Source organism: Lepisma saccharinum, chromosome 15 (assembly GCF_977018435.1).
Source record: "Lepisma saccharinum chromosome 15, izLepSacc3.1, whole genome shotgun sequence".
NCBI classification, from domain to species: Eukaryota; Metazoa; Arthropoda; class Insecta; order Zygentoma; family Lepismatidae; genus Lepisma; species Lepisma saccharinum.
In genome coordinates, this window is record NC_139243.1 from 23,222,937 (window position 1) to 23,237,475 (window position 14,539).

At 44.0% G+C, this 14,539-nt stretch overlaps 1 protein-coding gene across 5 annotated transcripts in view; it reads right to left on the reverse strand.

The window, feature by feature from the left end:
- The window catches only part of nonC (serine/threonine-protein kinase Smg1), a 352,394-nt gene that overhangs the window by 13,093 nt on the left and 324,762 nt on the right, over positions 1 to 14,539 (reverse strand). For all 5 annotated transcript variants that reach the window (XM_083136748.1, XM_083136746.1, XM_083136747.1 and 2 more), the window contains exons 48-52: positions 14,132 to 14,405; positions 13,137 to 13,439; positions 6,298 to 6,455; positions 5,701 to 5,865; positions 2,859 to 3,006 (exon numbers count right to left, since the gene is read on the reverse strand). In XM_083136748.1, coding sequence (XP_082992874.1) covers positions 2,859 to 3,006; positions 5,701 to 5,865; positions 6,298 to 6,455; positions 13,137 to 13,439; positions 14,132 to 14,405 — 1,048 coding nt within the window. The remainder of the gene's footprint in view (positions 1 to 2,858; positions 3,007 to 5,700; positions 5,866 to 6,297; positions 6,456 to 13,136; positions 13,440 to 14,131; positions 14,406 to 14,539) is intronic.

A 14,539-nucleotide genomic window follows, 5' to 3' on the forward strand; every position in this document is an offset into this window, starting at 1 on the left:
CTATCATATAAATCTACCAAAGTTTTGCTTTAACATATTTATAATTTCACATGAGATAATCACAGAATCCATTTGTTCCCACAACATTGACCAGGAAAGTAAGGTAAAATAAACCAAACCACCAATCAATCCTCACAACTTTCTTGCCAAGATAATGAAAATTGTACTTTTAGCATAATTTCCAGGATATTTACACTCAGCAAAAGTGTCAATGTGTCCCACATCGTGGCCGTGCAGTCTAAGGCACCATGCTTTGGGCTCTAGCTAGGGGACGCATGCAGGTTTGAGTCTCCTGGGGGAAGCATAACAACTTTTCTCTTGAGATTCGGCCGGTGTATGGGACCGGTGGCCACCCACCATCATGAGGAAATTGGGGAGCTGCGAATGAGTAGTGTAGCCCGGTCATGAAAACCTACAACAACGACTAGGGGTTTGTCGTACTGACCACACATCACCCCAGAACTGGTTGGATAATCTTCCACCTTGGTAGGTGGGAGTGAGGCTGGCTGTCAGTAGGCAGGCCCGGACCCTCAATGGGCTATTGCACCACGGGTTGTTATTTTAATTATTAAAAGTGTCATGTGTCATTTTTGTAGATTCTGCGGAACATACAGATTTGATTAAATTCGAAATGATAATTTCCAAAACTAATGTAATATATAAATATAATATACATAACACATATAAAAACAAAATATGCTGACCAAGGCAGAAATTTATTTTATTATAAAACAAACTAAACGTAACGTTTCAACCTTCTAGCAAGGTCTTCTTCAGACTCTGCACCAAGTACAAATGTAACCAGGTACACAACAGGATGAAATATATATACACAAAAATACTCCCCTCCAGACTATTAGAAAGTAGTTCTGGAACAATCTAGCAGGTGTCTTTCCCTTGTCAACTGTACTTTCACCTGAAAGAGAATGTCGCTGGACTCTTATCTCACGCTCTATTTCCTTCATTCTTCTTTCTTCTTCTCTCCTCTTTCTCTCTTGTCCTTTCCACTCTTTCTAACATCTTCTTCCATTCTTTGTTTAACTTCAGTCCCCCATTCCTGTTCATTGTGTCTTCTTCACCTTTCTTTCTCTATCTCCTTGGACTCCTTCCATTTTCTCACTAGTATTCTCTTCCTATCTGCTTAGCCTCATCCCACTCTCTGTCATGTCATGTTTCTCTCATGTGTTTAAATATCGCATTTCTCTCTCTCTTAAGTTGTACATCATCCCTATGTTGTTTCAACCTGTCTTTCAGCCTCTTTTTAGTTTCTCCTATGTACATACTCTGACATTCTTTACATTTCGCTTCGTAGAAAATCCCTTCCTCTTCCTCTTCTCTTTTTTCCTTTTTCTTGTTTGCGTTCCTCGCTATTCTTAAGATGCTTCTCCCTCCCTTCCTATAAGTTTTAATGGACGATTGTTTTGGCATATGGAAGGGAACGAAGAGGCAGCTCGACATATTTGCCAAAGAAATACAAGATGAAGGAAAAGGTATATTATTGGAACTCGAAATAGAAGAAGAAGACAAGATTAGCTACCTAGATATTTTGATGAAAAGGAAGAGAGGACAAGAAATTGGAACCACTTGGCATCAGAAAAAGTGTGCAGCAGGGGTATTCTGCCACAAAAGAAGTGGTGTAAGTGAGGTGACAAAAATAAATTTTATAAAGAATTTGGAGGACAGAATCAAGAAAATATGCACAAGAGAATGTGAAAAAGAAGGCAAAATAAATAGCCTATGGAAACAGCTGGAAAAGAATGGCTATGAGAAGGAGGATAGACTGGACATAAACGGAAGAAGGAAGAAAAGTGTCAGGGGAGAATTGGAAGACAAAGAAAAAGAGGAAGAGAAAGAAAAAGAAATGAGGTTTGGAATAAGGAGTATGGGGAAGACCACAGAAAATATATGCAAAGTGCTTAGAAAAGCGGGCATTAAAACATATAGGAAGGGAGGGAGAAGCATCTTAAGAATAGCGAAGAATGCAAACAAGAAAATGGAGAACAGAGAAGAGGAAGAGGAAGGGATTATCTACGAAGTGAAATGTAAAGAATGTCAGAGTGTGTACATAGGAGAAACGAAAAAAGAGGCTGAAAGACAGGTTGAAACAACATAGGGATGATGTATGACTTAAGAGAGAGAGAAATGCGATATTTAAACACATGAGAGAAACAGGACATGACAGAGTGGGATGAGCCTAAGAAGATAGGAAGGGAGAAGAGAATACCAGTGAGAAAATGGAAGGAGTCCAAGGAGATAAAGAAAGGTGAAGAAGACACAATGAACAGGAATGGGGGACTGAAGTTAAACAAAGAATGGAAGAAGATGTTAGAAAGAGTGGAAAGGACAAGAGAGACAGAGGAGAGAAGAAGAATGAAGGAAATAGAGCGTGAGATAAAGAGTCCAGCGATATTCTCTTTCAGGTGAAAGTACAGTTGACAAGGGAAAGACACCTGCTAGATTGTTCCAGAACTACTCTCTAATAGTCTGGAGGGGAGTATTTTTGTGTATATATATTTCGTCCTGTTGTGTACCTGGTTACATTTGTACTTGGTACAGAGTCTGAAGAAGACCTTGCTAGAAGTTTGAAACGTTACGTTTAGTTTATGTTTTATAATAAAACATGCTGCCTTGGTCAGCATATTTTGTTTTTATATCATGGAAACAAGGCTTAATGGTGTTATAACAACACATATGTATTTGGCTTCAGCTTAGTCTTACTTTTTTAAAAAAAATCCTCTATTTTTACATGACTTTTTCACTTCTAACCTGGTTTCCAGGTCAGTGGGATCCCTGATGGGAAGTTTTACCACCTTCGAAATGTATGCTAAATCAAGAAGTGTACAAAGGATGAAAGTTACCTGACACGACCATCTCCACATCCAGAATCCACGTTTGGTCGATTGGAGCTTCCGGCATCTGTAACTGCACCAAGTTCTCTTCTGCCGCTGTAACTGTCTGATCACAATTTTCCATGAGAACACAGCTCTTCTCACACTGATTTATCAACTGCAAAGAGATGCATAAAAAGTAGCCATCAATCAAAGATATACTGAACTGCATATAGTACAGGTTGACCAAGATGAGAAGAACTCAGGCAAACTAGCAAAGTGAGTATTCTGTTTTCTCCTCTTGTTCAAAATGTATTGCTCCATCTTATGATGAACCTTAAAGTGGCGAGTTTTATGAAAACTTCTTACACGTTAGAAAAATACAGGACACTGTGTTTAACTTGCACGCTGCAGTTTTCTAACAGTACAACGTTGCACTCCTGCCATTGGCTGGTTGCCAAGAACATGCTATGCGTGGCCCCGACCAATATTGCTTCTAAAACCGTATGCCGTATAGAGCCCAGATGTACTTAAGATACCTAAAATATGCACATTAGAAAAACACCTTACCTCTTAAAAGTGTTCTCTTTCAGTTACCGCAAAACCCCTACATGTAAACAGATATGGGTTCTCTGTTTAACTCATACGATTTTGCATGTAACAAATGTAAAAGTTGCAGTTCGGAATTCTTTCGCCCATTCTTGTTTACTTTACACTGCTGTTTAATAGAAGAAAAATTACATCATGATTGCATTTGATTGATTGATTTGCTTTATTTTACTTCGCTTTTGTGCCATTTTTGGCTAATTGCGAACATGGGGATGAGTGATGATATGATGAAATTGATGAATGTACACTCACAAACATCCATGCCCAGGCTGGGATTCGAACCCAGGACCCCTGGCGTATGATTGATTGCATTTGATTACGTTATATCTAAAGTCGTTCTCTCTCTCTCTAAAAAAAAAAAAAAAAGAAGTAGATTTTGAGTGTTCCTGTGAGGATGATGAAAGAAGTGTTAATTCCTTGTTTTGTAAAAGACAGTGGAGAATAATCAGCAGTGACGGAAGGAAATAGGAAGTTATTTTGTTAAGAAATCAATACGCTCAGCACACAGACATAAAATACAATTTTAGTAGTGATTGTTGGCTGTAAAATATGCAAAAAGTTTATATATAAACTGCTCGCCATTAAAAATGCAACACCCAGAAGGAGTAATCGGAATCAGACGAAATGTGCACAGTGCGTAGAGGAGAGGTGCAGAAGGAAATGATTAGGCGTTCAAGGCCGTCATGCGTCATGTGCGCCTGCCACGCCATCTGGTAAGTGGTACCTGTAGCAGGTCAGATAGGTGCAGAAGAGCAGTGAAAGTGCATGGTCGTGAGTGTAGTGTGTTAAAATCGGTCAATGCCACGTCGTCGAATACGGCAGCGATTCCAGCAGGTTTCCCAGTTCAATCGTGGCTGAATTGTTGCATACCGTGAATGCGGATTATCCTACTGTGAGATCGGTGCCTGTGTAGGACGGAATGCATCCACAGTGATCCGTGTGTGGGTCCAGGAAGGCACTGTAGAGTGACGTAGAGGTTCACAACGTCCGCGTCGGACGACGGAACGAAAGGACAGACGTTTGATACGCATGGCCCTTACAGACAGAACGTCCACGTCAACGAGAATTGCGCATGAAGTACGGGATGTTTTACAACGTCCAGCGTCCCCACGAACCGGGGAATTTTTTCCCGGCGCCCACTGTTGCGGATTCTTCTGACGCTAGATCATAGGCATTTGCGTCTGAGATGGTGCCAAGACCGTCGTGCATGGATGGCGGAGTGAAATGCTGTATGTTTTTTATGAATCCCGCTTCTGTATACAACATCATGATGGACGTACACGCGTGTGGCGGCACCGTGGCACTAGGCTTCATGATGCCAGCATCATGCATCATCACACTGGGCTTTCATTGGGTATCATGGTATGGGGTGCCATCAACATACGTGTTCGTTCGAGTCTCGTACGCATTCAAGGGACATTGAACAGCCAACGGTACATCACACAGGTTCTCACCCCTGTTGCTGTCCCATTAATCCATGCACTGCATAATGCCACTTTTCAACAAGATAATGCGCGCCCCCATGTTGCAAGGAATGTCCTCGCATTTATGGAAGCTAACCACATGCCCCTGCTTCCTTGGCCAGCACGTTCGCCGGAGATGTCGCCAATTGAACATGTCTGGTGGGTCCATGGTGGGTCGCCAGCTGGCCCAACTCAGGTTTCCTGCACGTAATGTTGAAGACCTCTGGCACCGTGTGGAAGCCGCTTGGGATGCCATACCGCAAGCAGACATCGATAGACTCATTCTGTCCATGCCTCGCTGTGTTGCAGCAGTTATTGCCGCCCATGGAGGCTGTACACGCTACTAGCTCCTTGGGGTTATGCAACCATGTTCTACGGGTCACATGTCACACCACCGAGCTCTAACTGTCATCATTTTCTTATCTTATTATGAACTACATATTTGCCAAGTTTTGTGTTTCTATCTCATTTCCTTCTGGGTGTTGCAATTTTAATGGCGAGCAGTGTATGATTCACATATGCATTTATAAAAAATTGTTTAAAATATGCATTTGCATAACTATCCAGGCCCTATTAATAACACTATCATATTCTCAATTGCAGGATTCACTAGCAGATTCTCAAATCTAACATTAACCCCCAACCATTACCCAAATCTGATTCTTCTAAGATAGGGATCCACTCACCCCTGCTATGGACACTACAGCAGGAGTTCAAGGCACACAATTTTATTAAAAATTTGGGAAACTAGATGAGTTTCACGTGTGGCATCCATTACAAAATGTACTAGTCATTCTCACCTGAAGGAACGTGGTGTCGTGTGGAAGGCTCTCAGATGTTCGAGTGCGGAGTGCTTCATGGTGCAGTATAGCATTGCAGGTGTTACCAACCAGTGTTGCCATCCTCTGTTCCTGATTGAATCTTTCCACCCGTGATCCCACGGCAGTTTCAAACGTTGCCAATATCTTAAATGAATTAATAATAACCACAACATTACAACTCAATAAAATATTTCAGGTAGCAAATGAAATTAAAATCATTAATACAGAACTTGGCTGATATATGCATGTCATTAATTACTATAGGTGACGAGTGGACTACAGTGAGTTTTGTCTTAAAAACATTATTTAGTACTGAGAAATACATATTTTGAAAAAATTGCTTATTATAATAATTTTATGATAAACTTGGAAGACTATTTAAAGAATTAGACTTAATATTCGCATCCTCATGGAGTGACTATCAATGGAAGATATATTTTTAAAGGGAATGTTGAAAAAAAAATCTTCGAAATTGTCAGGCCTGTCATTCCCTGAGGTTGCTACTACAGTTAGACTGCCTTCACATGAATGAAACTTCCAGAAGCCAAAAATACAATTAAGAAAATAAAGACATACCTCACTCAGAGCTGGGTTGGCACCTGACGCCCATCTTAACCTCTGCTCAACGCTCGACACCAGAGCAGCCTGCTGTTCCCGGGCCTCATTCAAGCGGGGTTGTAAACTGATCAAAGCAGCAGCTGTTTTCCGAAGCTCCAACATAAACCCTGAACGACCTGGAAAGAAAGAGAAAAGAAACTGTTATCTTAATTATAATTATATTTATAAAATTAGTTTATAATTTCTCATTTACATACCAACCCAGATGATGGTATGGATCTCAGGTGAGAATTTTTATGAATCTCTACCTGCATAAAGTGTCTCATCCCTGATGTTTGAGTTGGTGTTTTAAGTCCACTTTATGCACAGAAAGGCTAATCGGGACTGGAACAACAGTTTAAAGTGGGATCGAAACAACTTGTGCCTCCACCGGGTATCAAACCTGGGATCCCTTGATTACAAGACGATGACGCTACCACTGTGCCATCGGGGAGGCCCTATGGTTTGTGGGTGCATCGGAACATCAGGACATTTTGCACCCTTCAACGAATGCGGGCAAGGTCCTCTATCTAAAACCCTTACTTCAATTCTTGATTACATCACATCCCCTCTTGCAGATATCGAGAATGTGTGGATAATGCTCTAACCAATTTTTTTAAAAAACGTATGTTCATAACAATGTGTACAATTTCTTTCTTCTTTCTTACTGACCCAATTGTATATACAAGGAAAAGTATGATATGTGGTATTGCATTGTCTTTTGGTTATGCAATTGCAACAATCAGGATGAATTATGATTGGGTTTTTTGGTCCCTTGAGGTTAGAATTAACGAAGTTGTCCTTTAGAAATCTTGAAGTAAAATTACTTTTTACCAAACAACTCATTTTAGCATAAAAAATCATAGCTAGCCAACCTGTCCCCCCCAAAGAAAAACATCCAGTTGTTTGGGTCCAAGAACAGTGAAGAGATCCACAGCCAATTTATTGATTGATTGATTGAGTTAAAATTTATGGGTGCGTCGGCACTTGAGGCCATTTCGCACCCTTCTGTATATACGGGGAAATATCCCCTTATCTAAAAATCTGACTGAGCTTTAAAAAAGGGGTGTAGATAGCCCCTTGGGAAAAACTAAAAGTGCAAGGTTGTAAAGAGACCTGCACGAGACAAACACGACACATTAAAAAGTCAGAAAAAACTAAAAACCTCCTTACAGACGGTGGAAGAGTCCAGCTCTTCGCAAAAAACTAAAAACACGTGATAAAATACTGCTGTCATCACCCAGGAGGGATGACAAACAGCCGGAAATGTTAAAAATCTGCCGGAGGTAAGCAAGATCGACACATTCAACGAGAATGTGTCGAATGCTTAATAAAACATTGCAAACACGACACAACGGAGGGTCCAGCCCTTGGAGCAGGTGACCATGCGTTAGACGGCTGTGTCCTAGACGAATGCGGGTAAGAATAACTTCTTCTCGCCGAGAGGGACGGGACGAGGAACGCCAAGCACCTATCGTGGGCTTAACAGCGTGAAGCTTGTTCCCCGTTTCCGCATCCCACTCGGCCTGCCAAGTGTCAAGAAGGCAACAACGAAACACATTCCGCAGGTCGCTAGCTGGCAATAGGTGGACGAGAACGTCGCCATCTGCATCAGCAGACTTGGCGGCAGCATCTGCTGCTTCGTTCCCCAGGATGCCAACGTGGCTAGGGACCCAACAGAAGTGTACATCCGCACTGGCAGATAAGGACACAAGCCGTCTAAATATGCGTTGCACTACCGGATGCCGGGAATACGGCGAATCCAGAGACTGCAACACGCTGGTCGAATCGCAGCACACAAGGACTTTCTTCAGCCCATTCACGTCTGCAAAGTCCAGTGCCTTTAGAATGGCGTACAACTCTGCCGTGTAGATGGAACAGGCAGGATGTAGCGAGTAACTGGAACTTTGAGAGTCTAGGACGAAGGCGCAACCAACACATTCCACTGTCTTGGACCCATCCGTGTAAAACACATTAAAATTGGGGTGCTTCGCACGAAGTTCTAAAAACAGTTGCTGGTATACAACCATTGGTGTCTCTGACTTTGGAAGGGCAGTGAGAGAATAATCGATAGAAGGTGCAGGAAACTCCCAGGTAGGGAGAGGCGGAATGAGTGGAGAGACGCCAGGAAGATCACTGTCAACACCAAGTGCTGACAGGATCTCGTCTGCACGAACACCAAATGGTCTAGTGGCACTAGGGTGGAGCCGATACCTTGCCAGCCTATTCTCGTCTGAGATGGTGTGAAATGAGGGATGTGAAGGCATCGAGCGAAGATGGAGGAAGTAGTTCACTACCAGTCGCTGTCTTCGCAGAGACAGCGACGGCTCAGATGCCTCTACGTACAGACTGGCGATAGGGCTGGTCCGAAAAGCACCTGAGCACACACGTATACCAGCATGGTGGACGGTGTCTAGGATGCGAAGTCTAGATGGGCGGGCAGAAGAATACACAGCACATCCATAATCAAGCTTCGACCTGATGAGTGCACGATACAAGCGAAGCAGTACCGTCCTATCAGCACCCCAGGAAGTATGGGATAAAACACGTACAAGGTTGAGAACTCGAAGACAAGAGAACTTTAACTGGCGAAGGTGAGGAAGCCATGTTAATTTCTTATCGAAAATGAGGCCCAGGAAGCGGACCTCATTCACGAAGCACAGGGGAGACTTCCCCATGTACAGGTCAGGATCTAAATGACATGTACGTTGACGACAAAAGTGCACACACACGGATTTCTCGGATGAGAAGGTGAAACCTGTTTGGGAGGACCACTCAACCAAACGGTTTATCGTCAGTTGGAGTTGACGAGAAGCTGACGCGAGATTCCGTGAGCGACAAAAGATCGTGAGGTCGTCTACATAGAGGAGGCCATGTACAGGGGAAAGAATGTTTGCCATAACACTGTTGACTGCTATGGCAAACAGAGTCACACTTAATACGCTGCCCTGCGGGACACCGTTCTCTTGTTCTTGAAGATCCGAAAAGGAGTTCCCAACACGTACCCGGAAAAAACGATCGGATAAAAAGTTTTTAATAAAGTACGCCATATGGCCACGCACGCCCCAAGAATGGAGCTGGTTTAGGATGCCAAAGCGCCACGTTGTGTCATATGCCTTTTGGAGGTCAAAGAAAACTGCAACTAAATGTTCCTTGTTGAGGAATGCATCCTGAATGTGTGTTTCCAGCTGAACCAGATGGTCCAGTGTGGAACGGTTGGAGCGAAAACCACATTGAGAATTACTTATCAAGCAGTTTTCCTCCAAAAACCAGGTGAGACGCTTGTTGATCATGCGTTCCATCAACTTGCACACACAGCTAGTTAAGGCGATAGGCCTATAACTCGAGGCTGCGGTGCGTTGTTTACCTGGTTTCAGGATGGGAACAATAATAGCTTCTTTCCAGGAAGTGGGGAAAGAGTCCTCCAACCAAAGCCTGTTGAATACCGCCAGAAGGAAATTTCTTGCTCCAATGGGTAGATGACGAAGCATCTCATAGTGGATCTTGTCCACTCCAGGAGATGTATTCTTAGAATCTCGAAGCGCCTGATCGAACTCCCGTTCAGTGAATGGAGAGTTGTATGGCTCGGTGTTATGACTTCGAAAAACTAGAGGGCGTCGTTCCTGACGGTCCTTCTCGCGGCGGAAACGTGGTTCATAATTTTCCGAGCTAGAGGCATCAGAAAACTGCGTGGCCAAGATATTTGCTATGTCTCCGGAATCGGTGTACAACGTCCCGTCGTGTTCCAGAGCGCTCAGAGGAGTAGATGCAGCCCCCTGGATGCGACGTACTTTGGTCCAAACGGCTTTCGACGAAGCCTGCTTCGTCAGAGAAGACACGTATTGGACCCAGCACGCCTTCTTACTGGCTCGGATGAGCCGACGGGCACGGGCACGCTTAATGCGGAACTGCTCGAGGTTTGCGGCAGTGTGGTTCTTATTAAATCGATCTAGGGCATGATTACGGTCCTTGATGGCTGCACTGATCTCCGCAGTCCACCAGGGGACTGGGCGACGCCTCGCAGGTCCACTGGGATGTGGAATGGAGGTGCGTGCAGCATCATGCACTCTTGACACAAAGACATCTAATGCGTCGATTGGTGGTAAAGTCGACGCAAGATCGACTTCAAGGTCCACTGCACGCTCGAAGGCTTCCCAGTCGGCCCGACTGAGATTCCAGTGAGGGTGTTGTTCACGTGATTGCTGAAGATGTTCGAAGGAAAGAATGAGAGGGAAGTGATCACTCCCACAGAGATCAGGGTGAACGCTCCAAGATGTGGTAGGAGCAAGGCTGGGACTGCAGAAGGACAAGTCCAACGCAGAGTATGTGCCTGAGGAAGGACTGAAATATGTGGGAGTCCCATCATTCAGCAACGTTATACCTGATGCCTCACGGAATTGATCTACAATTTGACCCCGGGGCTCTGTACGAACGGAGCCCCACAAACAATGGTAGGAATTAAAATCGCCCAAAAGAATTACAGGAGACGGAAGTTGTTCGAATATACAAAGGAGGTCCTCAATAGAGAATCGCTCCTCCCTTGTGATGTAAACACAGCACACAGATATTGGCTGCGGTAGATGGACCCGCACGGCGACAGCTTGGAGGGGGGTGGTGAGAAAGATTGGCGTTGAGTGGATGTTATCTCGAACACCGATTGCAACACCACCGTGTGCACGACGACCCTCAGGAAGCTTGTCGGTGCGGTAAAGCGTGTATCCGTTCAGAATCATCGATTCATTTGGACGAAAATGTGTCTCTTGGAGACATATGATGGCAGGGTCAAATTCAGATATTAAGATTTGCAGTTCCTCGAGATGAGTACGGAAACCGTTAAGGTTCCATTGGAGACAATAAGCCATAGCTGGAGGTATTATAGTTACCTTTTGAGGCGTACTCTATTTCTAGGCCCTGTCACCTTGATAAATTCTTCATCCGCGGCTTCGTCCTGTATCATGTCCTCGGGTAAGGACACAGAGGGCGAAGGGGATGAAGGGGGAGTGGGGGCGGGTGCTTTTAGCGCCCGCCTGGCAGCTTTCAGCTGCGCCTTAAGTTTCAGGGTGGAGGCTGTCACCCTGACTGGAGAGCTAGTAGACTTCAGAAAGTGTTCTTTATTATAAACTTGCTTGAATTTCTTCTCTGTGAAGCGAGTAGTGGTTGCTGGTTTCTTCGGAGCGGGGTGAGCTGCTCCGGGAATACTTGTTGTCTGAGTGGACACGTCGCTGGTTTGGACGCCAATACTGCGACGGGCAAGAGCATTTGAAGCAGCTGTAGCGAATGGCACAGGTAGGGGAGTGTGTACACTCTCACGGATACGTCTTTTCGCTTCGCCGGCAGAGATTTTCTCTGTCACAACCAACTCTCGGATTTTCTTTTCCTCTTGGAAAGAGGGGCAGTCGCGATGCCAGACTGGGTGCTTGCCTTTGCAGTTGACACATGAGGGACCAGATGAGCATGGCTCGGTCCCATGATCGGGCTCGCTACATTTGCCACAAATGGCAGTGGTGGCCTTGCAAGAAGGCTGAGTGTGCCCAAAGTGCTGGCATTTGAAACATCGCATCGGGTTCGGGATGTACGGCCGGACATGAAGGTGGTAATAACCAGCCCGTACCTCAACCGGGAGAGTGGTCGTTTTAAAGGTCAGAATGAGCGAAGCTGTCGGTAAAAGTTCTCCGGATTTTTTGGTCTTGATTCGCTGCACTGCTGTGACATGTTGATCGGAGAGCTCTTGAAGGATTTCTTCTTCTGTGCAATTCAAAAGATCCCAGTGGCGTATAACACCTTTACAACTGTTCAGTTGACGGTGAGGTTCTACCTGAACAGGAAAGTCGCCCAAGGTCGTAAGCTTAAGGAGGAGGTTAGTCTGGCGATCTGTACTGGTCTGGATGAGAAGGCTTCCGTTGCGCAGTTTTTTGATGTCAGGGACATCACTTCCAGCGGCATAGTCCAGTTGCTTCTTTATGAGGAATGGTGACAGGTCCTTTAATGTTTTTGCTCCATTTCTCTTCGTGCTTGTACATTCATCAGTCGTCTCTTTCTTTTCCACAATGCTTATTACAAGGTAACGCGGCACTGACGTGACGTTCCCTGTCTTTTCCAATAAACTCGTCGGGCTCAAAGGCCTCCGACGCTTTGAGGGTTTCCCCCCGTTAAAAGGTGATTTAGTTCCCATAAACTAAAGTTTTTTAAGTGGAGGGTCCATAAATTGTCGCCTCGACATGCCCTCTATGCCGAGGAAGGCCTACCCCCAAAAATGGAGGCTACTCGAGGACCAAACCGAAATCCCCGAGGCCACGTTCGCGACTGCACCTACCCCTGCAGCCAACACTGTCCCATCGGCACGTGCAACTCACACCTTGGGATAGGGGTTTTTTATCGAGGTTGTCTCCTCTAGCAGGACCCTTAGTTATAGGGAGGTCAAAGATATGGAGATGAATGACGTGATGGAATGGTGAAAACGTGAGATATGGATGTGAAGAATGAGTGAAATGATGAGATGGAAATGACCTACCTACCTTAGTTTCTTAGAGGGAGGTCAAAGATATGGAGATGAATGACGTGATGGAATGGTGAAAAACGTGAGATATGGATATGAAGAATGGGTGAAATGATGAGGTGAAATTGACCTCCCTACTAAGCCCCCTCGCCCCGTCAAGGCAGTCCTACATGGAGGGGGCACAGCCAATTTAGCAGAACTCGAACCTGGAACATTCAGAAGAGAGTTAAGAGACTCAGTCAATGAGCTTGACAATCGTTAGTAAAAACAAAAGAAAATCATTTCTTTCTATTTGAGTTACAGTAAAGTACCAGTAACTTACTGAGAGGTGCAATGCTGGTAATTGAGCTCTGTATCAGGATATCCTCGTGGAACCAATGATGAGCTGTCAGCTCCAGCTGCAATCTCTGGAGGCTCGATCTGCTTGCCTCGATGTTCTGCTGCAGGTGTCTCGCAACCTCACGCCGCCTCCAAGCTGCTTCCAGAGCACTTGTTAGACTGGATGCCTGTGTAAGGACAGACGATCCAAATAGGTTCTGCTTCATACAGAGATCCACGACTTTGCGGCACAACTCTTCAAGTGGAACTTTGCTCTCGGCACCAATGTCCCGCTGTTCAATTTCAACTATAAAATAGAAATAGACCAATTTGGAAAAGTTTTTCAAGATTTAGTGCTCTAATATAGGATTTGGAAGATTCTGTTTTACACTACAGTTCATACTTATGGCTCTTCAAGTTTCTTAAAACTTATACTGAGCGTTTGTACCCATTATTAAATTAGGGATTGAACCCTCTATCTAGAAGCTAAATTTAGGAGTAAAAATGGATTGTATAATGCTTAAAGAAATAAAAGTGTAAAGTTACACACGGGTTTGCATGGTATCAAACCAAAACACACAAAAAAAAGGACTTCATAAGCTTTCTTATCTAGATTTCAAGTCATTCTGAGTGTAAAATGTGTGTTTCTTGCCATTATGTGATAATTATTTTGCAACTTGTGTGTCATGAGAAACAGGTTTTAACATGTCATTAATAAAATAATAAAAAATTAAAAAGGTAAACTGACCATCTGATTCAAAATAGAGTATCATATTTTGGATTCCAGATACAGATATAGAATTCAGGATTTGAGATTCAAATACTGAATCCAGAATTTCAGATATTCAAGGTTTGAAAACCAAATTCAGAATTTTGAGGTTCTGATGCTGAATTCAAGGACCACACTGAAACTGAGCCTTTACTTCTTCCTTTTTCAAATGCAAAAGTGTCTTCCTTGAAGCAACCTGTGGTCCTCACTTGTTAACATTATGCACTTACCTGTCACATTGATTCCCAACTGCTGTAAAAGGAGGCAAAGTGTCAATGCTAAGGTCTGCGACGTTACTCCAAGAAGCTGCCTGCTCACATAATCAGCGGTGAAGCGCCGTATAGGTTTATTCAGTCTTTCATCATCGTACATCATGCTCCCGACTCCTTTGAAGGCCTGGGCCATCTGCTGGCACATCGAGAAGAACTCGCTGATCGTCTGCAAGCGCTTCACAAGGAATATGTCTTCCAATACCTTTCTCGTAGCTTCACTAAACACTGGTGCCTGTAGAGAAAATGTTGAAATCGCACAATGAGAATTTGCAGGAAGTAAATATGAAAATATTACTGCTGTCAAAGATATTACTTTTTTAAAACATTATGGAAAATATACGAACCATTTAGATTTGATTGATTGAT